Genomic DNA, 24,426 nt, shown 5'->3' with positions numbered 1-24,426 from the left:
GGACACAAATGTCAAAGTGGACAGTCTGCATGCTATGCTCACTTTAATGCATTGGCTGGGTCCAGTCAGGTGATCACCTCCACAATACCTGAAAGTTACACTGCAGGCTCCTGTGATCACAGGGGACAACAATCAGAATCAGAATCAGAATCAGAAAACTTTATTGCCAGGTATGTTACACATACAAGGAATTTGACGTGGTGTTGTTGGTGCAAGTTTGAACAAGAAAAGAAAGTTTTAATACTAAAATAAGAGAAAGAGGAAGTACTAAGTGGAAGTCTGTACAAATAATAACAATATAATGTGCAATGTTGCAAAGTGGTTGTAGTGCAGAGGTAATAATGCCTTATAGGAGCGTTAATATAATGCATACAGTACAGAGCTGAATTATGTTAATGTAACATAGTCTGTATTGGGGAAATGAGGGTCTGTGCTGTTTTGGGGGGAAGGGGGTGGGGAGCTGTGTTGATGAGGGTGGCGGCAGAGGGAAAGAAACTGTTCCTGTGACGTGAGGTTTTGGTCTTGATGGACCGCAGCCTCCTGCCGGAGGGAAGTGTCTCAAAGAGTTTGTGACCAGGGTGGGAGGGATCAGCTGCAATCTTACCTGCACGCCTCAGGGTCCTGGAGGCGTACAGGTCCTGGAGAGATGGCAGATTGCAGCCAATCACCTTCTCAGCAGAGTGGATGATACGCTGCAGCCTTCCTTTGTCCTTGGCAGTGGCAGCAGCGTACCAGATGGTGATGGAGGAGGTGAGGATGGACTCAATGATGGAGGTGTAGAAGTGCACCATCATTGACCTCGGCAGGTTGAACTTCTTCAGCTGCCGGAGGAAGTACATCCTTTGGTGGGCTTTTTGGGTGAGGGAGCTGATGTTCAGCTCCCATTTGAGGTCCTGGCTGATGAGGATTCCCAGGAAGGTGAAGGACTCCACCCTGTTGACTGAGGAGTCACTCAGGAGGATGGGGGCAGGAGGGTCTGGGTTCTTCCTAAAATCTACCACCATCTCCACTGTCTTCGCTGTGTTCAGCTCCAGGTTGTTTTTGGAGCACCAGGACACCAGTTGGTCAATCTCCCACCTGTATGCAGACTCATCCCCGTCAGAGATGAGACCAATGAGGGTGGTGTCGTCTGCAAACTTCAGCAATTTGACAGACTGGTGACTGGAGGTACAGCTGTTGGTGTACAGGGAGAAGAGTAAAGGAGAAAGAACGCAGCCTTGAGGGGAACCGGTGTTGATGGTCCGGGAATCAGAAATGTGCTTTCCCAGCTTCACATGCTGCCTCCTGTCTGACAAGAAGTCTGTGATCCACCTGCAGGTGGAGTCAGGCACGTTCAGCTGGGAGAGCTTGTCCTGCAGCAGAGCCGGAATGATGGTGTTGAAAGCGGAACTGAAGTCCACAAACAGGATCCTGGCGTAGGTTCCTGCAGAGTCCAGGTGCTGGAGGACGAAATGGAGGGCCAGGTTTACTGCATCGTCCACAGACCTGTTGGCTCTGTAGGCAAACTGCAGGGGATCCAGGAGTGGGTCAGTGATGGCCTTGAGGTGGACCGAAACACCGCAGCAGCCATCCGCGGCGCCATCTTAAAACCTAAAAGTCAATCTTCAGCTCCCAAAACATTAACGTGGGAAATGTGACACTGTCCACTTGACATACCGCAGGCCCTGCACTAAGGTGTTTGAAATGGACAGACTTTGTCCACTTCACATATCTTACCACAGGGCCTTGGGTATGCCAAGTGTACAGAGATCATACCTCCACAATGCCTCAGGCTAGGAGGCTGAAAATCACAGTGCTGGTTCGTTAGCATATGGGAGATATGACCTTTGTCCACTTAGAATACCTTAACCTTATGTCAAAGGTATGGCAAGTAGATGGGGAAAAAAACTCAAATATACAAATATTTTAATGACAGAGCTTCAAGACTAAATAAAAAATACACTTAATCCAAGAGACCTAAGCCAGGAAAATGTAACATAAGAATCTTCCCTGCATTCTGTTTATTTCCTCCTTTGTTTGTTGTTCATTTAAAGTTGTTGTGTTTGACTGAGAATTTCTGGAATGTTGTGATATGAGGAGGACTCCCGGAACTTCCAGGATAGGTGGGAAGCCTAAGCATTTTTTCTTTAGCAGAGGTGAGGGGTGATTGGAGACTGTCATCTTTTTTAGCCCACTTGTTTGCAGGCCTGACAAATGCACCACTCCCGCACTGCAGATGTTAATGCAAATCCAGTAAACTGAACTAACATCTTCTAGATCTGTTCTGATCAGTTTAGCATTTAACACATCTCATCACAGAGGACAACACATTGTGTACACTGATTTCTAACATTAACTGTTGAACTATGCCTATTACACGTGTATGTCTGTATGTGTGCTTATTTTTATCAGGCCTGCTCCCCTTGGAAAATGGAGGATCGGAGACTGGAAGTGTCAACAAAATGGACACAATGCAGCTGATCATCTATTACTAGTCAGTAGTACGTTTGTCATCTTCAGTGTAGCAAAAGGTTTATTATCAGGAACTGAATAATATTTAAACTCAGTTAACATTAAAATATTTTACATTGAAATTGTTCTTCTAATTATAAGATATGTATTCTATACAGTAATACTTCACTGGAAGAAGAAAGTGAAATTAACACTTCCCCTTTTCTGCAGCAAGCTAGCTCGTAAGTGGAATCGTTGGTTACGGCGTAAATGCAGAGTGTATGTGAAGTCCAAACTTTTCTACTGGTGGGTGATCATGCTCGTCTTCTTCAATACGCTGGCTATTGCAACTGAGCACCACAAGCAGTCTCAGAGACTCACAAATTGGCAAGGTCAGTGCAGCACACACCTTGCAAACATGCATGCATTTCATCCTGTAATTGAGTAGACAGTTTTCACACATCTGGTTACTTTTAGTGAGAGCAAAATAAACACAGACAGTTTTTTTTTTCCAAACTCTTTTTATTGGGGTTTTCAGAGTTAAACATACAAACAATATAATGACTCACTCGGTACGGATAAAGAAGACAAAACAAAACAGAGAAAACAACAACAATAACAAAAAACAAACAAAATAATGCTGAGCAAAGATAAACATTAAAGTAGTAGAGTGAAGCAGCCTGTGTTCTGTAGATAATTGAATTATTTTACAAATTGTTACAAATTGTAAACAACGAATACCTTTACTGTACCACTCACAAAACCTTGCATCAGAGAGAGGAGTAAATAATTGGTTTGCAATTAGAGGAGCCTGAAGGGAGCCCAAATGCCACCCAAAGTGTTTTCTTATTGAAAACCAAATTCTGAGTGACTGTGAGACTATTGGGTTATTTACAGAATACAAATTTGTAATGGGCAATGCCGAAAAGAGTAGAGCTAATAAAGAAGTTGGGGAACAGTATTCTTCCTCAATGTGAAAATTTTTGTTTATCTATTTTGGGTTTTGTGCAATCAACACAAGGTCAAGTGTTGATTGCAAGTTGCACCTTGCAAGCTCCAGAGGGTGAAAATAAATAAAATTACATAGCAAATTCCATATTTTCCACGCTGTTGATGTCTCATATAATTTTTGAACAACTAAATAACTATCTCTTGTTCTGTCTCATGTCTTTGTCTTCATGCTGTTGGTCCTAAACACATCAACCATGGACAGACAATGCCAATAAGCTACTGCTGTCTATGTTTGCCCTTGAGATGTTTATGAAGATGTATGCTCTTGGCTTGCCCTCTTACTTCATGTCCCTCTTCAATCGCTTCGACTGCTTTGTGGTGTCCACTGGCATTATGGAGCTCATCCTTGTCCACATGGGTGTCATGTCAGTCATGGGCATCTCTGTGCTGCGCTGCATACGCCTGCTCCGCCTGCTTAAAATCACCAGGTGAAATAGCTTTGATTGTGTAGAAACCAATTTGAACAGTATGCATGTAGTTAGCTATACATATGAAGTACTGATGTGACCAGATCACAGAAAGTCAGATGATAAAACTAATGCAGCTTATGCAGCTAGTCTGTATTTATTCTTCTACTGACAATTTTGTGTTTCCTCTTTGAATGATAGTTATCATCTTACTCTTTAAAGTTTACTTTTTGATAGTTGATCTGTCAGTTGTCTTGAAGAACACACAAGTGCATCTGTGGCTTCAAATAAAATCTTAGCTTTTAGATTGTTTTTATTTATTTTCCTGTTTCAGAGTTGCATCAAATAATAAATAACTACTTAATGACTATAAATACATGAAAAGACTTTGTCACCTTTTTCTTTTATTTCACAACATGAATGATTTAATCCGACTGTGTAAACAGTACAGAAGCTTATTTAATTTTATATACCATGTCATAGTGTTGGACAATTGAATTTGGCTTGTCCGTCAACTTCAGTTATGAGAGATCATTTAGAAGTATACAACAGAGGTAACAGCAGAGAAAGACTTTGGTGATAAGAGTCCATTTGAGGCATATATAACAATATCTAATACTGATGATTGCAATTAAGTGTAATAATAATTTAATATCAAAGCCAGTTTCCTTTTCTAGATGAATATAAAGAATATACAAACATTTTTGCAAACAATCCCTTAACTTTGTGAATATGTCATTGCAAAACATTCAAATGTAAGTTACAAATCCTCTGTTGAAAACAGCTGGCTGAATGACTGGTGATTTGTTCCACTGATATTGTTTTCTGTAGGTATTGGACGTCCCTTAGTAATCTGGTGGCTTCCCTCTTGAACTCGGTCCGTTCCATTGCCTGCCTGCTGCTGCTCCTCTTCCTTTTCATTGTCATCTTCTCCCTGCTGGGTATGCAGGTGTTTGGAGGGAAGTTCAACTTCCCCAACCAACCCAAACCCCGCAGCACTTTTGACAGCTTCCCTCAGGCACTCATTACTGTCTTCCAGGTACAAGAGGTTATTTAATTTTTTTGTTGTTGTTGCTGTTTTGGTATGTTTTTTGTTTTTGTTTTTTTTTTGGCATCAACTGTTCTGAAAGAAAATGTACTGTGTGGGCATCTCAAAGGCTTGTGTGTTAACAGGCCCAAACTCTCCTGGATGATCTATCAGCAGTACAGATTGACAACAGCATTTAAAAAAAAGGAAGTGGTCGGCTGAACTCATCAGTAGATTGGCTTTAGCTTTCTATCAGTTTTAAATCAGCCTTGTGACAAAGTTTCTTGAATGGTTGAATTTTAACATATACAGTAGCTTCTGATGCTAACAAATACTCAGAGCCACTCATAAAATGATGGAAAGAAACGAACAATTTTTTTGTTTTATTTGATGTAAAAATATTTTAAAAAGTTGAAATGTTTATAAATATGTTAAAATTAATTAGTATTTCATTATTCAAGGGATTCCCATGCAGTCAAGAAGATTAAGATCACGACAAGACAACAAACTAACAAATTATATGTTTTCAGATCCTGACAGGTGAGGACTGGAATACTGTCATGTATGATGGCATCATGGCTCATGGAGGACCCAGCATGCCTGGAATCCTAGTCAGCATCTACTTCATCATCCTCTTTGTGTGTGGAAATTGTATCCTGACATCCTTACAGTGTGTGTGTGTGTATTATCTTTAACCAAAACTGAACTCCTGCCATGACTTTCATGATCTTTAACTCACCAGTCATTCAGTCATCCTTCTTAATGTCTTCCTGGCCATTGCAGTGGATAATCTGGCTGAGGCTGAGTCTCTGACTTTAGCCCAGAAGGAGAAAGCAGAGGAGAAAAAACGCAAGAAAGCACTCAGGTGAGTCTTCCTTGTTTTTTAAAGGGAAAAGGATATCAGTCCATAGCAGCACATTTCCACATTATGTCACAAAGGGCCCACTGCAGTGGGAAAATGAGTTACAGAAGCAAAAGCTGTCATAATTGAGAGAACATGCAGCTCCAGAGCCAGAGATACCTGCAGAAAGGTACAGAGAAAGAGAGACCAGAGACAAGCACACGACTACAGGAGAGAGAGGAGACAGAGTTAATGACATGGAATAAAGGATAATAAATGTGAGAGTGGGTCTGAGAGAAGAGAGGTGTGCAGAGGATCATGGGAAGTCCCCCAGCAGCCTAGGCCTATAGCAGCATAACTAAGGGATGGTTCAGTTGCCTGAGCCAGCCCTACTATGGGCTTTATCCTTAACTATAACATTGTCTATAGAAATAATTGTGACTAGCTATAGCTTTAGTCATAATAACTAAAATAACCAAAACTGTAACTACAATTAATTATAAGCTTTGTCAAACAGAAAGGTTTTAAGCTTAATTTTAAAATTAAGAGAGGGTGTCTGCTTCCCCAGCCCAAACTGGCAGTTGGTTCCACAGGAGAGGGGCCTGATAGCTAAAGGCTCGGCCTCCCATTCTACTTTTAGAGATTCTGGGAACCATAAGCAAACCTGTATTCTGGGAATGAAGCAATCTGTTGGGATAATATGGTACTATCAGCTCTTTGAGATATGATGGAGCCTGGCCATTTAGGGACTTAAATGTAAGGAGAAGGATTTTAAAATCAATTCTGGATTTTACAGGAAGCCAATGGAGAGAAGTTAGTATAGCAGTAATATGATCTCTCTTGCTAATTCCAGTCAGTACTCTCGCTGCAGCATTTTGGATCAGGTGGAGGCTTTTTAGAGAGTTAACTGGACATCCTGATAATAGGGAATTACAGTAGTCCAGCCTAGAAGTAACAAATGCATGGACTAATTTTTCAGCATCACTCTGAGACAGAATGTGCCTAATCTTACTGATATTGTGCAGGTGAAAGAAGGCGGTCCTAGAAACATGTTTTATATGCGAGTTAAAGGACAAATCCTGATCAAAAATAACTCCAAGGTTTCTCACAGTCATACTAAATTAATGCCATCCAGACTAACTATATGATTAGATAAACTGTTTCTGAGGTATTTAGGACCAAACAAAATAACCTCAGTTTGTCTGGCTTCTTAGATAAATATAGCTGGGTACTGTCCGCATAGCAATGGAAATTTATTCCTTGCTTCCTGATAATATTGCCTAGGGGAAGCATGTATAAGGTAAACAATACTGGTCCAAGCACAGAACCCTGTGGAACTCACATGAACAAACTGCAATCTATCCATTAGATATGATTTAAACCAACCTATTGCTGTCCCTTTAATCGCAATGACATGCTCCAATCTTTCCAATAGAATAATTCTTATGTAACTAATGATTGTAACTAAAGAATTTCCCTCCAGGGATTAATAAAGTTTCTCTGGTTTTGATTCTGATTCTGGATATGTCTAAAACAGCCAACTGTCTTTTCTCAAGCATCACCCTTATTAGGAATAGCACTGTCACAAAACAGGACACATAGCAGCGTAAAAGGAAGCTTCTCCGCGACAACAGAGCGAATGCTTGAAAGAAAATTGTCCTGTATACAACGGCTGTTCAGCAAAACATTTACCATCTGTGTCAAACAGATTTAAGTCTGTTATGACTGATGCAGAGTTTATAGTTTTATCTCTCCCAAGTCTCTCAGGTCTTGTTTGTTGTGTTATGTGATTGTTTTAAATTAAGGGACCTGTCTAACACAAGTTGGTCAGTTGGCTCTTGTACAAGGGCCCGTGTACATAGCCTTTTTAATAATTTTCAGTATTGGGCTACTGGTACGTTTATTACCTGTAGGTTGACCTGGATGCCGTTTTTATTACATACTCATATCCATTATTCCTATTATGATGGTGGACAATACGGTATACAATAACAACATGTAATATTTCAATCAGAATCTGGTGATTTATAGGGCCAACATGCCCGACAAGGCGTCAGAAGAGAAAGCAAATCTGGCGAAGAAGTTGGCTGAGCAAAGGGCAAAGGGCATAGAGGGGATCCCTACTACTGCCAAGGTGAGGTATCCAAGAGTATTCATTGATCATGTAATTAAATCTTCTAATATTTACACAGTGAATTTAATTTTAATAATCTTTTTTTTAAAAACCTTTCAAATGTTTCTTTTTTAAATCTGCAGCTCAAAATTGATGAGTTTGAATCTAATGTCAATGAGATCAAAGACCCTTTCCCACCAGCCGACTTTCCTGGTAAATCGTAGTGCCTCCATAACCTATTGTACCTCAAATGACTCCGTACTCAGAGGTAAGAAAGGTTTTTGCTAATCTGTTTCTTTCTCCTGCTTAGGTGATGATGAGGAGGAGGATCCTGAGATCCCAGAAAGCCCCAGACCTCGTCCAATGGCGGATCTGCAGCTGAAAGAGGAAGCAGTACCGATGCCAGAAGCTAGCTCATTTTTTATCTTTGGACCTCAGAATAAGTATGAGTAACAGTCACAGATCGTCATTGTCAGTTTTTGATTGGCTGCTATTTTACACCACACAACACTACACATTCGTACAATTGTTCATGATCTAATGATTGCCTGTGCCATTTATTTGGTTACTAGATTTTATTAATTATTGAATTTCTGGGTCAGCACGGTGGTGCAGTGGTTAGCACTGTCCCACAGCAAGAGGGTTCCAGGTCTGTGTGGAGTTTGCATGTTCTCCCTGTGCCTGGGTGCGTGGTTTTTTCTCCGGTTACTCCAGCTTCCTCCCACAATCCCAAAAACATGCACATTATGTTAATTGGGTGGCGGGGTACACACCCAACCCAATTAAGCAGTATAGAAAATGGATGGATGGATGAATTTCTGTAAAGAAATGATTGTTTGATTTTGTAGTAGAACTAGTATGCATTTTCTTCCCTTTGTCATGGTGTAAGAGTCATGTTATGACAAAATGGGGGCATGTCCTCCAAGTTTTTTGAGCTGGGTAATTAATTTTGCAGTGTAAGTTTGGAGGTAACTATTCAATTTTGATTTTGATTTGAAATCATCAGTTTAGAATTTTGATGATTTCAGCATGTGATGGAAAATTATGCAGAAGGTGAGGAAGATCTAGGTTTCTGCATGTGTGGTGTCTAAGGTACAGGTTAAGACAGCAACCCAAGGTCAGCAGAGGACTGTAAACAGGGTTGATGATGTTCAAGGTCTATTGTTTTTGCAGATGTAGCCTCTTCTGTGATGGGGGATCCAGAGGATAAGACTCCAACAGGCTAATGCTCCAGATAATGTCAGTTTCAAGGGGTTTACACAGAGGCATTAACAGCAATCCGTGATGTGCTTGAAGAAACACCCCTATAAATAGGCAGTACTTGGTGGAGACCCAGTGGTTGTCCAGCCAATGAGGATCGGGCCACATAATAGCAGGCAGTGTTTCCTTAATTTGACACCCACAAAGTGGTCACGTGTGTTAAGAAAAATCCTTGTTAAAGTCTCCACCACTGGCACCTCATTGGGTTGGGATAAAATATGGAACTCAAATATAGAAATAAATAAATGAATTATTGAACTAATCATACTGGATGTGGCTATAGGAGATCCAGAGGCTATTCCAGGATGCTGATGTCAAGTCAAGTCAATAGAGCAGGTCTAGACTGTACTCTTTATAATTTTATTTACAGAGAACCTGGCTCATGGTGGACAGTTGTCTGCCTCAACAAACACGAACACCGAGTGGTCTCCTTGTGAAAGCTGAAACTGGCGCTCTACATGACTCTTTCTTGCGAGAGGTCTGCTTGTGAAAGCTGAAACTGGTCAGTCAGATACTTTGAAAAGCGAAGAGATGGGAACACATTGATTGTTCATGAAACTAGCTGGTTCTCAAACCATGTGGCAGTTTTTTCCAAGGAGTCTGGAGATATGTGATCAATACACTTCCACTTCCTTCAGTCTTGCCATTGTCCCTCACCTACTGCACATAGTACAGATTACACAGTCTGGAAAAATGTTTTGACACAGTTTACTATGGCCTGCTGGAAGCATTTCACAAGTTCCTTCAATAATGTCACTTTTAAGAGAATGTCTTTTAACCATTTCAGGTTCCGGAAGCTCTGCCATCGTATTATCAATGCAACTACTTTCACCAACATCATCCTCCTCTTCATCCTGCTGTCATCCATTTCTTTAGCTGCTGAGGATCCCATCGACCCCATGTCTTTTAGGAACCAGGTGACAAAGTGCATGCTTTTGCAATTGCGTCCCATTGTAATCGAAATGTTTGAGTTACTCTGTGATTGCAAATTTCATATTCTCAGCATTTAGTATTGTTTAAAATATATTATTATTAATTTTACAATGTGACTTTTTTAGGTGTTGGCCCATGCTGATATAGTCTTCACTTCAGTGTTCACTGCAGAAATTGTTCTTAAGGTAATAACCAGAGTTAATAATGTTGATTGAAGTAACTCTGAGTTAGTACAAACTCCTGAAAATAATATTTGCATCTCTCTTAACTTTAGTTTTTGGTCTGAGAGGGAATCACAAAGTATTTTAACTCTTAAAGTAGCTCCTCAATGTGTGCGGAGGACCCCTGACTCCTGCTGCACTCCTCCTTTCAGTCACCTGGTGCAGGGAATGCACCCTGTCATACAGGTGTTTTGGAATAATACAATAAATATATACAATAAGTAAATAAAAAACATATGAATAAAGCATATTTTGATGGTGGTGAGTTAATAAATATCCAGTTGGCAAGGCCAGGGAGATCATCAGGTACAGGCCCTCTTACCCCGCTTATGTTCCCTCTCCCTCCCACTGACTGTGGAACAACTGAGGCTGAGCTCCTTGTGGTGGAGTAGTTCCACTTGAGTGCTCCAGTTTCACAAAATAAAAGACAAAAGACTCAAAATAACACAAAAATGCATTGCAAAATGCATGAAATTATGTGGTTACTGAGCTTCTATGAATGTGCATCTACATCAGTGTTTATTTATTTATTTATTTTTTTATTTATTTTTAGTCTTTTCAGGCCTTTGTTTGAGAGCTACAGGGGAGAGAGAGACAGGAAAGAGCAGAGGGAGAAGGGGAGTGAAATGCAGCAAATTGTCCAGTTGAACTGAACCAGGGACCCGCTGCTCAAGGCAATTCTGCCTAGGGTTGCCCCAAGCATTGTTGATCTTAGCAGAGATTTAAATTTTTAGTTTTATTCTTGGTCATGTACAGATATTTTACATTTTATTTCAACCATGGCATAATGGGTTACTTTAGCTACAGTAGGAACGTGTTCTATAGTACAGTTGTGGCGTTCATAATGTGATTCTTTTTCAGATGACAACATACGGTGCCATTCTTCATAAAGGGTCTTTCTGCAGGAATTCTTTCAACATCTTGGATCTTCTGGTGGTCAGTGTGTCTCTCCTCTCAATGGGCATGGAGTAAGTGCAGTCTAGATATGTACCTCATCACTTTTTACTGACTGACCACCTCCAGCATGAAAACAACTCTGTTCTTTATCTTGTCAAGTCCTGGAGTTGATAGAGTAATGCCACATGCCATCACACCTTTAAGATAAGATAAGATAAGATAAGATAAGATAAGATAAGATAAGATAAGATAAGATAAGATAAGATAAGATAAGAGTTACTTTATTGATCCCCGTGGGGAAATTCGGTTGTAGCAGCAGTCACAAAGAACAATAAATACACTATATATAGGTAAAAATAAACATGGAAAAGAGAATACAATATATATACAGGAAGGGGTCTTATATACACATACATACACACATAGCAGCAGACAATTGCACATACATATATACAGTTAATTATGTTAATTATGTGGTGTTAAGTATATAACTGAGGTTTATAGCGCACCTTAGATGATGCATTAGCCCAGGTTTGTGAACACAGCACTGACAGATACAGATGAGTTATAGAGTCTGATGGTGGACGGCAGGAATGATTTCCTGTACCGTTCCTTAGAGCAGCGTGGTAGCAGGTGTCTGTTGCTGAAGCTGCTTCCCAGATTGTTCACAGTTTTATGGAGCGGGTGGGAGGGACTGTCCATGATTGTCCTCAGCTTTGACAGCATTCTGTCCCTCGCCACCTCCTCCAGGTTGGCAAGCTTAAAGCCAACAACAGACCCCGCCTTTTTAATGAGTTGTCCAGTCTGTTGGCATCCTTTGCTTTAATGCCAGCACCCCAGCACACCACAGCAAAGAAGATGGTGCTCGGCATAACAGACTGGTAGAACATGTGGAGCACTCTGCTGCAAACACTGAAGGATCTGAGTCTCCACAGGAAGTAGAGTCTACTCATGGCCTCCCTGTAGATAGCTTCAGTATTTGTGGACCACTCCAGTGTATTGTCCAGATGAACACTCAGGAACTTTTAAGAAATTTTTGTTTCTACATCTTTCCCACTGATACAGACAGGGGAGGGCGGGGACTGACTCCTACTAAAGTCCACCACCATCTCTTTTGTTTTGGCCACGTTCAGCTGCAGGTAATTCTCCCCATACCACCTGACAAAACTCTCCACAAGGCCCCTGTACTCATCCTCCCGTCCTCTCTCCACACACCCGACTATGACTGTGTCATCCGAGTACTTCTGGAGGTGACATAACTGAAAGTACTGAAAGTCAGCCGTGTAGGTGGTGAATAGAAAGGGAGACAGCAAAGTTCCTTGAGGAGCCTCGGTGTTGCTGGTCAGGAGGTCAGACACGCAGCTCTGCAGCCCCACAAATTGTGGTCGACCAGTCAGGTAGTCCTCAATACATGAGACAAGGGGAGCCTCCACCTGCATCTTCTCTAACTTAGCACGCAACAGTCTCGGCTGGATGGTGTTGAATGCAGAAGAGAAGTCAAAGAACATGACCCGTATTGTGGTGTTCAGTCTGTCCAGGGAAGAGTAAGCCCTCTGCAGCAGGTATACTGTATTACTGCATCATCAACCCTTACCTTGGGCTGATATGCAAACTGCAGTGGGTCTTGGTATGGGCTCACTAGGGGTCTGAGGTGTGACAGCACCAGCCACTCTGTGACCTACATAACATGAGAGGTCAGTGCAATAGGCCTGTAGTCATTCAGTGCCACAGGGTGGTTCTTCTTTGGCACCGGGACCAGGCAGGATGTTTTCCACAGCACTGGAATCCTCTGCAGATGAAGACTCTGATTGAACAGGTGCTGCAGCAGTCCACACAGCTGGCTAGAGCTGATGCCATCAGGTCCAGCAGCCTTTCCCTGGTTGAGCCTCTCTAATTGTCTCCTCACCTGGCTGGATGTGATAGTTAGTCCCTATCTCTCCTTCAAGCTGTGTTTCAGTTCCTTCTGGACTCTCCTGAGCTCAGTGCGGTCCCCAGCCATGAAGGCCCTCTTCTTGTCATTCAGAAGGGCCTTCAGATCACTTGTCACCCATGGTTTATTGTTAGGGTAATAGCGCACCTTCTTGGTGGGGATGGAGTTGTCCATGCAGAATTTGATGTACTCAGAAACGCAGTCAGTTAGTCCATCCAGGTCGTCACCATGTGGTTCATACAGAGCAGGTCAGTAGGTGGTTTCCAGAGCATCACGCCAGGCGTCCATGGCACCATCAGACCATTTCCTAACAGTCCTCACAGTGACTGGTTGCTGCTGAACCACAGGTGTGTATGATGGGGAGAGCAGGACAGGACTGTGGTCAGACTTGCCCAGTCGGGGGAGTGCAGTGGAGGTGTATGCATTGGTGACATTAGCATACAATAAATCCAAAGTCTTATTCTCTCTTGTTATACAATGGACATACTGATGAAATGTGGGGAGAGTGGAGGAGAGACAGGCATGGTTAAAGTCCCCTGTGATGAAGATGAAGGCACCAGGATGTTAAGTCTGCAGGTCGGCCTGTGACAGTGTAGATGACGTCACAGGCCGTGTCTGCTTTACCGGTCGGAGGAATATAGACCGTGATGGCGATGACGTTTGTAAACTCCCGTGGCAAATAATATGGACGGAGTATAAATTCCACGTCTGGACTGCACACGCGCTCCTTGACGTGGATATGCTCCGGTTTACACCACCTGTTGTTGACGAGCATGGCCAGCCCCCCCTCCTTTCTTCTTACGGGCCGCAGTGGTGTCCCGGTCTGCTTGCACTGTGTGGAATCCAGCGATCATAACATTTGAGTCAGTCCGTGCAGCCACATTTCCATGAAGCACATGATGCTGGCCTCTCTGTACTCCTTCTGGGTCTGTGTGAGTGCCTCCAGCTCGTCCATTTTATTTGCCAGTGACCTGACGTTCCCCGTGATGATCACAGAGACACAGGGTTTAAAACGTCGCTTCTTCAACCGTCGTCTCACTCCTGCCCTGCATCCTCGTTGTATCCTCCTCAGTTCTTCTGGGATTTGGGGCTTCTCTCTGGCCACGAAGGATGGTGGCCTCAGAGCCAGCAGCTGATCTCGTGTGTAAACAATGCCGGGGGTCTTCTCGGCATGGCTGCTGGGGGCCCCAGCAGCCCAAGCACCAGGAGCAGGAGAAAAAAAGTTTCTAAATCTCCAAGTCATGCTGCCAAAAACACTAAAAAATCAATCAGGAACGGAACAAAAATGAAAGTAGACAGAAACAGGCACACTAAACACTGAACACTAAAGAAAAGCTTAGAAAAATGTTAAAAACTACTGCAGATGCAAGGAGCTGCTGCTACAAGCTGCTGTCTGAGACAGCGCCATCTTGGATAATTAGAGTAGGATCAGTAAATGTGGTGTGTTTGTATCATCTAGATCCAGTGCCATCTCAGTGGTGAAGATTCTCAGAGTGTTAAGGGTACTCCGGCCACTGAGGGCCATCAACAGAGCCAAGGGACTCAAGGTATGACTCCTCTGTGAGTACACTTTGAGTTTTACAATTGGCCTCATACTGACCTGATCATCAGCTATTTGTAATATCTCTCTGTATGTAGCATGTGGTCCAGTGTGTGTTTGTAGCTGTCAAGACCATTGGAAATATTGTACTGGTCACCATGCTACTGGACTTCATGTTTGCCTGCATTGGAGTTCAACTTTTCAAAGTAAGAAGAAATATAAGGAATAAAGTAACATCCTGTTGCATACTGTAACACTGTATTTTGTAAATAGCTTTTTTTGTCTGCCTTTTCACCTTTGTTGCCTTCCCAGGGCAAGTTCTATGCCTGCACAGATCCTGACAAAATGACTGAGGAAACATGCAAGTAAGGACTTTTTGTGTTTAGTAGGGCTCGTGAAAAATAAATAAATACATAATAAATAAAATTGGAATTCTGAGAAAAAAAATCTGAATTCTGATATTAAAGTCAGAATACAGAGAAAATTCTGAGACGAAAATCAGAATTCTGACAAAATTCTGTGCTCCGTTTACTATCAAAAGTGTAATTTGCTGAGCACATTGTATCCACTAACTGTTCTGTCATTCCCAGTTGTCCTGTCTTCCTCCTTTTCCTCCTTTCACCCAGCTCAGCCATCAGCAGGAGGGTCCCCCTTATGAGCCAGGTTCTGCTCAAGATTTCCTCCTGTTAAAAGGGAGTTTTTTTCTTGCCACTATCGCCTTAATGTTGCTCAGATGTGTTATGTCCTCCATAACACATCTGATCAACTATAACGTTCTCAAAAATAGCGGGTCTTGATCTGTCATTGGGTCACAGGCTAGAGGATGAAAGAGAGGAAGCAGAATTAGCAGAATGGAAAACACACTAATCTTTGAACAGAAACAAGTGTTGGCATTTTGCTCCATATGCAACTACCTGTTATTATGGGGCTGAATTTCTACTGTATATTTTAATCCTTCAATGACAAGTGAGTGAACTCCTTTGAATGATGAGGCCTGTGATATGTGGTTGAAAAGTCTGGAAAAAGTAAGTGGACCTGGGACAAAACTCCTGCTGTTTATTTGGACATTATAAGATGATCTTGATTGGCTGTATCCTGCCTGCATCTCACCTGTATGTCTCTGACCTTCACTCTGTTGTTCAGAGGTTGGTATATAAAGTATCAGGAAGGAGCACTTCATGAGATGGAGGTCCAGAAGAGGGAATGGACCAACTCAGAACTAAACTTTGATAACATCCTCAATGGCATGCTGGCTCTCTTCACCATTTCTACCTTTGAAGGATGGCCAAAGTAAGTCATCATGGTTTCCATTCATTTCAGTATTTACATCTGAAAATTCAGTAATCTGCCCACTGTGAATTTCACTTTAGTCACCAGTGAGAGAGAAATCCACCATAATGCACTGTGTGTGTGTGTGTGTGTGTGTGTGTGTGTGTGTGTGTGTGTGTGTGTGTGTGTGTGTGTGTGTGTGTGTGTATTATTAATCTAGGATACTATATAAAGCCATTGATTCAAACTTCGAGGATAAAGGTCCAGTGTACAACAACAGGGTGGCCATCTCCATCTACTTTATCATCTACCTCATCCTTATTGCGTTCTTCATGATGAACATATTTGTGGGCTTTGTCATCGTTACCTTCCAGGAGCAAGGAGAGCAGGAGTATAAGAACTGTGAGCTAGACAAAAACCAGGTGTGCCAACACACACACACTGCACAGCCAGCAAAGCAACTTGAGAACAGTGGGCACAGCTCACAGCGTCTGATCTTGTGCACATTTTGTTTTGAGTTGCAATGACTTGATGTCACTGGTGCAACAAAACTATTGCATGTAAGGGTGATAGTATCACTAGATAGTGTCTCTTTGCTGTACATACAACTGCAGTGTAGACAAAATGAGACAGTGTTTCCTTGGGTCAGAAGAATGAAGGTAAAAAAAGTAATAATAAATACTAAATAAATACTTAAAAAAAAAAGCAAAAAACAAATACACTCAAATCCCTGCAAACAGCCAACCAGTCTGACCCTCCACCCCTAAGGCGCCCATTATCCAAGAAGATCCCCAATGTACAAGATCTTCTATAAATGTCCATAGCAGCAGACTGTCATTAAAGTGCCAATACTGAGCATTAAAGTGACCAGTGCCGGGTAAAACACCTATTTAGCTGTCTTTGGATTAGTAATGGTGGATATGTCTGTGATTCAGCAGTTTAGTACTCTAACAGCTTGTGGTAAGAAGCTGTTGAGAAGTCTGGAAGTTCTGCCTTTTGTTCTGCCTCTCTGCATGGGTCGTCATGCCTTTCAACCCTCCACAGTCTCTCCACAGTTGTTGGACTAGCCATTGGGACTACCTCGACAAATCACTTCATCAAGTTTTTGAAATTGTGTCAGGCTCTGTTTGTCTCTTTATCGGCCTCACCAACATTAAAGTGGCTCTAAAGTGGCACCTGATCATAGCCCTTCTTTTTCAGTTTTTGTTCTTCTGACCCTCTCCTCTTTGGCTGTGATTCAGCTGTCTCTCCTTCCTGACAATGCAATTGTGTTGTAGAGTATATGCCTCCGTCACCTTTCCTTCTGTGCACTCACTGCAATGTCATCACGGGTCTCTCGTCTGCAGTCCCAATCCATCACATTCAAAAAACTCCACATGGTCTGGCAGGGATGGGTAATTCTTAAATTTGCAAATTTGTTATGTATTTGAAAACCTCCTGTTGCTCATTGGCTGGAATTGTGTTCTGTGGCTCGGCCCGAGTCACTTTTTCCATTCACTGTTTTCCATTTACAGAGCCAAAGCTCTGTATGAACACTGGATTTTTTAACAGTGCATGCACAAAACAGTGTGACTGAAAACTGTGTCACTGAATTTGACAAAAGGTATATTGGATTAAAATCACTTACTCCACCTTTAATTGCATATACAGAATAGCACTGTGTATCCTACTGCAGTTAAAGCTGTAACCATGCCTTTTGAACACTGTGTTTTCTTAACATATTTTAAAATGTCAACTACTGTTTCATTTTATGTCCTGTTAATTAATTCTCACCAATTATTAACTTGACACAAATGAAGAAGTTTGTGACCTCACAAACACTACTGGCCCACTGGAAAAACTCCAGGGACCCTCACAGTCATAGTGGTTGGAGCACTGTGGTTCTAAAATCAAAAGTGCTCTTCAAATAAAGGGAGTGTGGTTTAATTTAATATATTGGAATTAGATTTTTGCTCTCAACTGTCTGTTGTTGCTATTGTCCTCAAAAAGCCATCATTCTGTTTTTGAGATCCTGATTTATCATCCTGATTTGTCCCCCACCCCCCTTTCTAACCCCTCCAGCGCCAGTGTGTGCAGTATGCTCTTAAGGCCCGACCACTGCGATGTTATATTCCCAAAAATCCCTACCAGTATCAGGTGTGGTACATCGTCACCTCCTGCTACTTTGAGTACCTTATGTTCCTCCTTATTATGCTCAACACCATGTGTCTGGGAATGCAGGTATGAACACAACATACATTACCCAAACACATTTAATACTGTCTATTTGCCTTATTTTGGGGAAAAAAAATCGTGGTGTGGCAAATAAAGAATTAAGGAAGAATTGTATGAAGAAATGTATGCTTTTCTATTTAATCACTGACTAAACATCACTGACTAACATGATATGTTACAAGTAATTTTTAGTATCATTTTTATTTTCTGTCATGTCTTAAATGATTATAGCAGGATGTGTTTAAGTATAGAAGACTGAAAAAATGCATAGATTCAGATTCAAATTCAGAGAACTTTATTTATACCCGAGGAACTTTATTTGCTTGATGTTTCACTTCCAGGTATTTCCCTTCTTGTGGGGACCCTGGACTGGTCGCCAGTCAATCGCAGGGCTGACACACAAAGACAGACAACCACTCATGCACACAGTCACACCTAGGGGCAATTTAGAAACGCCAATTAACCTAATGTGCATGTTTTTGCGATTGTGGGAGGAAACCGGAGTACCCGGAGAAAACTCATGCAGACACAGAGAGAACATGCAAACTCTGCACAGAAGAGCCCAGACCAGGGTTCGGACCTGGAACCCTCTCTACACTGTGCAACCCTGTGTGCCTTATATTTAACAAAAAAAAAAAATACTACTAATAATAATCACAACAACAATAATAATAGCGGATGGTGCTACTGGGACTTGAAAACAATGCTGGAAACACATTTCTCAGGATATGAAGAGCCTCCTTGTGTATTTATAACACGGCAATGGGAGAAATTAACTGTCCAGTCAGAGCTCAGTACATATATTATGTGAGGCTGAGAGGCACTGGGTGGGGTTCTCCTAAGAGTCTGAATGTTTGAACTAGGTGTAACAGACTATGGGGAAAAAGCTGACAGTTTTGTGGTCCTGATCCAGACACAGCTGAACCTTTGACCAGATGGTACTCATCTCCTAACTGTCCAAAGTGCAGGCCGAGACCTGACATACTGTATAGCTCCAATCACTTTGTCTCACTTTATATTCCTTCTGAACTCTCTTTGACCCCACAGCACTGCAACCAGTCAGACCATGTTACTCACCTGTCTGACATGCTCAATGTAATTTTCACTGTGCTCTTCACTGTGGAGATGATCCTTAAGCTCATGGCCTTCAAAGCCAAGGTGAGTCAGAACTCATACTCATAATTCCATAAGGGCCATCTCTGTCTTTCAGTGACTACATTTACTAAAAAAAACTTTGCTCAAATTTGATGGGAGGAAACCTGATGTGTTTGATTAAAGACACATTTATAGTTAGTTCCAGTTCATTACCTGGAATCAATAAACAACATTTTTATTAATAAATACACAGTAATCTCTTTCCTTCTATCCTTTTGGAATGAAAAATGCACCTGCCATGTTCCAGTTGTTAAGAAATCAGAACCAGAATATATATATTGTGTGTTTTATATACAAGGTATATAAAGAAAACAGTGTATATAAATATGCTTTCTTTAAGAGCAGAGGTACATGAGTTAACATTCACACTTGTCTTTTTTTTTCTCGAAGGGTTATTTTGGAGACCCCTGGAACGTTTTTGACTTTGTCATTGTCATTGGAAGTGTTGTGGATGTGATACTAAGCGAAATTGATGTGAGTACCATGCCTTGCTTGCTCTGACACACACACACACGCATGCACGCACACACGCATACACGCACGCACACACACACACACACTTGGATTCTTTGATAATATGTGAATATTTGGGGGCACTTCATTGACTTAACATTCATTCACTGGTGGTTAGCACTGTTGCCTCACAGCAAGAAAGTCCTCCAATTTACTGTGTGGAATTTCCATGGTGCATGGTCCATGTATTGGACCTGAAATTTGTTAAATGTTGTTTAATAATGATGTGAATCTGTATAAATACTTACTACCAACACAGGTTGCTCCATGTATGCAGACATGAATAAAACAAAGTAATACCACATTTACAAAAGATATTTCTTTTGTGCCTCTAAATCTTTAACTTTTGGAAACCATGCTGGCTTGAAGTGCTGCATTGACTTCCTGTTTAAATAGATGATCACCCTTCATTGAACACACTGTAGATCTTTCCTTGCAACTGATTTACACATCACTAAGGGCTTCACAAGCTGAAGCCAAACATCCTGCTGCGTCACATGTAACATGTCACCCCTGAAGTTGTCTATTTTTGATTAATAACTTAACATTGAACAATGAACATAGTGGATCAACCAACATAGGTGCTAATCTATCACATAACATTTTTTTTGTGACTACATATAACCTAACCTTAAACTATAACAGACCTTCATTGCATACCTTAAAAATGTTTTCATCAATGTGCAGACATTAACTTAAAATCATGTGTGGACACTCACTACTCAAACTTGATTTCTCACCTGAAGAGCCAATATTCAGAGCTATGACAAGGTGATTTTCCTCTTTCCTCTGGATATTGGCTCTGAGTTAGTTTGCTCGTCGGTCTAATAGCTCTTTATATTTCTCATTTCCAAAGAAAATGTTTTTGTTGGAGATAGAACAGTGCTGTGGTGTGTGTTGTGGGGCATTGTGTTGTTGCACACCTAACCACCGCCTGTGTGTGGGTTGCTTGGCTGCGATTTACTACACCTTAAATTAGAATTTTGGGTTCAGCTGAATCCAGTGTTGGGTCCATTGGCAGAGTTTAGGTGTAGGTAAACAGTGAACAAATTAATCTGTGGAGTCCCAGAAGGCCCCTCCAATAAGACATAAGAGGTATATTGTCATTGCACGATTCTTGCCAGCCATTACAACAAAATTATGAAATTACGAATAGTCACGTACTGAAAGTTCCCCAAAGACACACACACACCGGGGAGGCTGTCAGCTCAACACAAGTACCCATGCAGTGGCTCTCAAAGGGCCATAAATGTGTCAAGCTTCACCAGACTCCCTGTCACACAGAGTCTGACAGCAGCTTCTCATGGCTGAGAGATGGTCAGTAGGCAATACAGTTGTTCTCTGCAGTCACTCCCATGTCGTATTTTTTTAATATGCTGGAGGCTTCTAGAGAGCCTTGTCGCTGAATATGAGGGTGTAAGTCACACTTTAATGGTGTAGCACAGTTCTGAGAGTTAGGAACTATCTAGCAGTTACAAAGAAATTTCAAGCTCTGGGATGTATTTTTGAAGTAATCTTGCAACCTAAATATCAAATAAGGCTGGCATATCATGGTTGAAAAAGTGCAAGGGACATATCCCCTCTGGCACCCCATGGACTGGCAATCCTTCTGCTAGATTTCATAATAATTCATACTCAGTTAAAGAGACTCTCACTTTACAGAGACCCAGCCTGACCCCAGAGCAAGCATATAAACTAATCATTTTTATAATATTTTATTCTCAATTCAACTTATTTCAACTTCACTCCACTTGTAGTCAAGTCATCAGCATATTCTAGTCAGTTAGTACTGTGTCTGTGAAGATCCTCAATCGGTCATGGTTTTATGTTTCACCTGTCATCCGAAAGGCTTGTGAGCACTCAGCAATCCACCTACACCTTTCTATGCTGTGAAGCTGTCTTTCTATTCTCTCTGACATCACTTCTTGAATTTGTGTTTCTTTCCCTACAGGCAGCCCTGGCCTCTTCGGGAGGACTTTACTGTCTCCATGGCTGTGCTGTAACTATTTAATTGCTTCAGTTTTGCATGACATCCATCTGTGTTGTATGAAATTTGTCTGAACAAGGCTTGGAACTTGGAGTCAAGGGTGTTTCAGGTTCCAGGGCTGCCTTTCCCAGAAACACAAAATAATCGTACAATCCGTCTCAACATCTTACATATATGAGGTGTGTAATAGGCAGAGGCTGGTTTCACCCAATATTCTATCTATCTGGGGTGGGCAAGGCATAGCAAGTTACGAGTCTGGCTTTGAACTTTGGACCGCCTGGAGATCAGAGGGTCGCCGGTTCAATTCGTTGACCAAGCACAACGGATATGGGTGGTGGTGAAGGAGACGCACCCCTCCCTCTGCAGCCATGGCTGTGGTGCCCCTGAGCAAAGCACCGATCCACCTTGGTGCCTAACTAGGCAGCCCCCTGCCCCATCTCTCATGCATGTGCATGCTTGTGCATGTGTTTTGTTCACTTGGTGTGGGTAAAATGCAGAGATGAATTTCCCCCAGCTTGAGGGATCAATAAAGTAATAAACTTAAAACTTCAACAGTAACAGAAGCAAACAACAATTGCACATGTATTACACAGTCAAACGCTGACTGTTGACCCTACACTATTGATGATGATCCTTTACTTTGGGGTCAGTCAGAACAAGAGACATTCTGATCTGAATATTCAGACCAACAAAAGTGAGTGTGAGCAGCCTTGAACATTGCAGTGTAGTCTTATAGTTGGTCTAATACAAAAGTGATCAATCATCTACACCAGTCAAAGTTTACTTTGTTAAACTTCCAAACGAGAACATGAACAAAAGATGGCAAACTGAAAGCTGTAGGCTGCTTACAGTGCAGTAAGTGTAAATTTCATACTGAACTATTACAAGTATGAAACATTTCTTTTGTGTGGATTTCATTAAAAACAATTGTGATTGGTGTGATTTTAATGTGTGTCATGGTTTATGCCAAGATTGTGTGTGATCAGCATTTTCTTCTACAACACGGGAAGATAAAAGCTAAAAAGCTTGACAAATCTGCTTTGGCAAATGTGTTAAAGTGCATTAACTTTATTGTGAGATAACCTCATAAGTCTACATAAGTCATATTTTTTTCCACAGGCAGTGGATCCCATGCAAGCAATTGCGGTGAGTTGTTTCAACTCTTTTTAAATTCAAGTTTGGTGGAATATCTCATTTATCATTTGGCACTGTGTAATGTTCCATTTGTCCTCGCTCTCCCTCTTTCTGAGAAGTCTTCAGAGAACATGAGCGTATCAATCACATTCTTCAGACTGTTTCGTGTCATGCGTCTGGTGAAACTTTTGAATCGCTCTGAGGGTATACGGAATCTTTTGTGGACCTTCATCAAGTCCCTTCAGGTCAGTATCATCATCACTCAGCATCATTCAGCCTGAGCTTTAGAATGACTGTCTCTCTAACAGCACCATTGATCATTGTGTTACAGGCTCTTCCCTATGTGGCCCTGCTCATTCTCATGCTGTTCTTCATATACGCTGTGGTTGGAATGCAGGTATACACACACACACTGCCCATAATGTGTAATTATAAAACACAGCTCAAATCAAGCATTCTGATTGGTTGTTAGCTGTAATACAATATCTGTTTACAATGGTGATGGCATAATTACATAATTCACTATCACTCTGCTTGTGAGGGGGAACTGTTGTCAAAGCAGGAAAAAAGTCAGCTAACTAGCAAACTGCTACAAAATGGAAACATTTAAGATCAACTTTTGCCTCTATGGTGCCCTAACTATGGAGGAGTGGATTTAGAAGTGGGAAAGAAGACCTGCTGAAGCTGAAAGACGACATGTGAGACAAGGAGGCGAATAAGATTGTTAGAGACAAGATAGTTTTAGACCATAAGACAATAAATGGCAGTTTGCAAATAAATGAATAGTCAAATGATGAAATCAATCAAATTATGCAGAGCAACCACCTTGCACTATGTACAGGCAGCCAGGAAGGGCCTATTTCATTGTAAGAACAATGCACGATGAATGTTTTATGAACATGTTAATAAACAGTTCGAATCACTTGGAATGTGTCTATAGCTATTATATTGCCATTTAATTTTCATAGTAAAATGATATCCATTAAAATGACGTCATTCTCATATATGATTGGCTGGAAGGTAGGGATTCATTTGTAGTGATGGGAAACTTGGGTAACTTAATCTCTACAGCATGTTACAAGCTGGTGAGATGGTTTTAATAATAATACAGCAGCATAAGTGTTACCTAGCAACATCAGAAATTCTGATTCTACATTTGAAAATCTGATTGCACATTGTTGGTGATAGGCATTATATAACAGGGATAATACCCTACAATGGGGGCAACTATGGCGCAACAAGTTAAGAGTGTGCCCGGAGACCCACCCCAGCTCCCCAGGCGCCTTACTAGGCAGCCCCCAGTGTCTCTGATGCATGTGCATGCTTGTGAGTGTATGTTTCGTTCACTTGGTGTGGGTAAAATGTGGAGATTAATTTCCCCAGCTTGAGGGATCAATAAAGCAATAAAGTAATAAACAAGTATTGTATGTTCCATGATTGTAATAATATAAGATACGATACACCTTTATTAGTTCCACAATGGGGAAATTGCATATGAATGAATGACGCATGGCTAAGACTCACACCAACACAAAGCAAGTAAC

General features: G+C 41.5%; 1 protein-coding gene across 1 annotated transcript in view; it reads left to right on the top strand.

Annotated features, from left to right (window-relative positions):
• Positions 1 to 24,426, top strand: part of LOC121178809 (dihydropyridine-sensitive L-type skeletal muscle calcium channel subunit alpha-1-like) — a 55,814-nt gene that overhangs the window by 16,794 nt on the left and 14,594 nt on the right. Inside the window, exons 9-32 of the mRNA XM_041033181.1 lie at positions 2,392 to 2,473; positions 2,662 to 2,822; positions 3,644 to 3,869; positions 4,680 to 4,887; positions 5,406 to 5,526; positions 5,626 to 5,740; positions 7,748 to 7,850; positions 7,973 to 8,042; positions 8,140 to 8,272; positions 9,877 to 10,006; positions 10,148 to 10,207; positions 11,105 to 11,211; positions 14,530 to 14,617; positions 14,709 to 14,816; positions 14,923 to 14,975; positions 15,754 to 15,900; positions 16,100 to 16,301; positions 17,941 to 18,099; positions 19,141 to 19,251; positions 19,639 to 19,722; positions 21,713 to 21,760; positions 22,868 to 22,894; positions 23,002 to 23,127; positions 23,214 to 23,279. Of these exons, the coding sequence (XP_040889115.1) occupies positions 2,392 to 2,473; positions 2,662 to 2,822; positions 3,644 to 3,869; positions 4,680 to 4,887; positions 5,406 to 5,526; positions 5,626 to 5,740; positions 7,748 to 7,850; positions 7,973 to 8,042; positions 8,140 to 8,272; positions 9,877 to 10,006; positions 10,148 to 10,207; positions 11,105 to 11,211; positions 14,530 to 14,617; positions 14,709 to 14,816; positions 14,923 to 14,975; positions 15,754 to 15,900; positions 16,100 to 16,301; positions 17,941 to 18,099; positions 19,141 to 19,251; positions 19,639 to 19,722; positions 21,713 to 21,760; positions 22,868 to 22,894; positions 23,002 to 23,127; positions 23,214 to 23,279 (2,735 nt within the window). The remainder of the gene's footprint in view (positions 1 to 2,391; positions 2,474 to 2,661; positions 2,823 to 3,643; positions 3,870 to 4,679; positions 4,888 to 5,405; positions 5,527 to 5,625; positions 5,741 to 7,747; positions 7,851 to 7,972; positions 8,043 to 8,139; positions 8,273 to 9,876; positions 10,007 to 10,147; positions 10,208 to 11,104; positions 11,212 to 14,529; positions 14,618 to 14,708; positions 14,817 to 14,922; positions 14,976 to 15,753; positions 15,901 to 16,099; positions 16,302 to 17,940; positions 18,100 to 19,140; positions 19,252 to 19,638; positions 19,723 to 21,712; positions 21,761 to 22,867; positions 22,895 to 23,001; positions 23,128 to 23,213; positions 23,280 to 24,426) is intronic.

This window comes from Toxotes jaculatrix, chromosome 3 (genome assembly GCF_017976425.1).
Source record: "Toxotes jaculatrix isolate fToxJac2 chromosome 3, fToxJac2.pri, whole genome shotgun sequence".
Taxonomy (NCBI): Eukaryota; Metazoa; Chordata; class Actinopteri; family Toxotidae; genus Toxotes; species Toxotes jaculatrix.
Note: the sequence above shows the minus strand (reverse complement) of the source record. Positions and strands in the feature narration are given on the sequence as shown.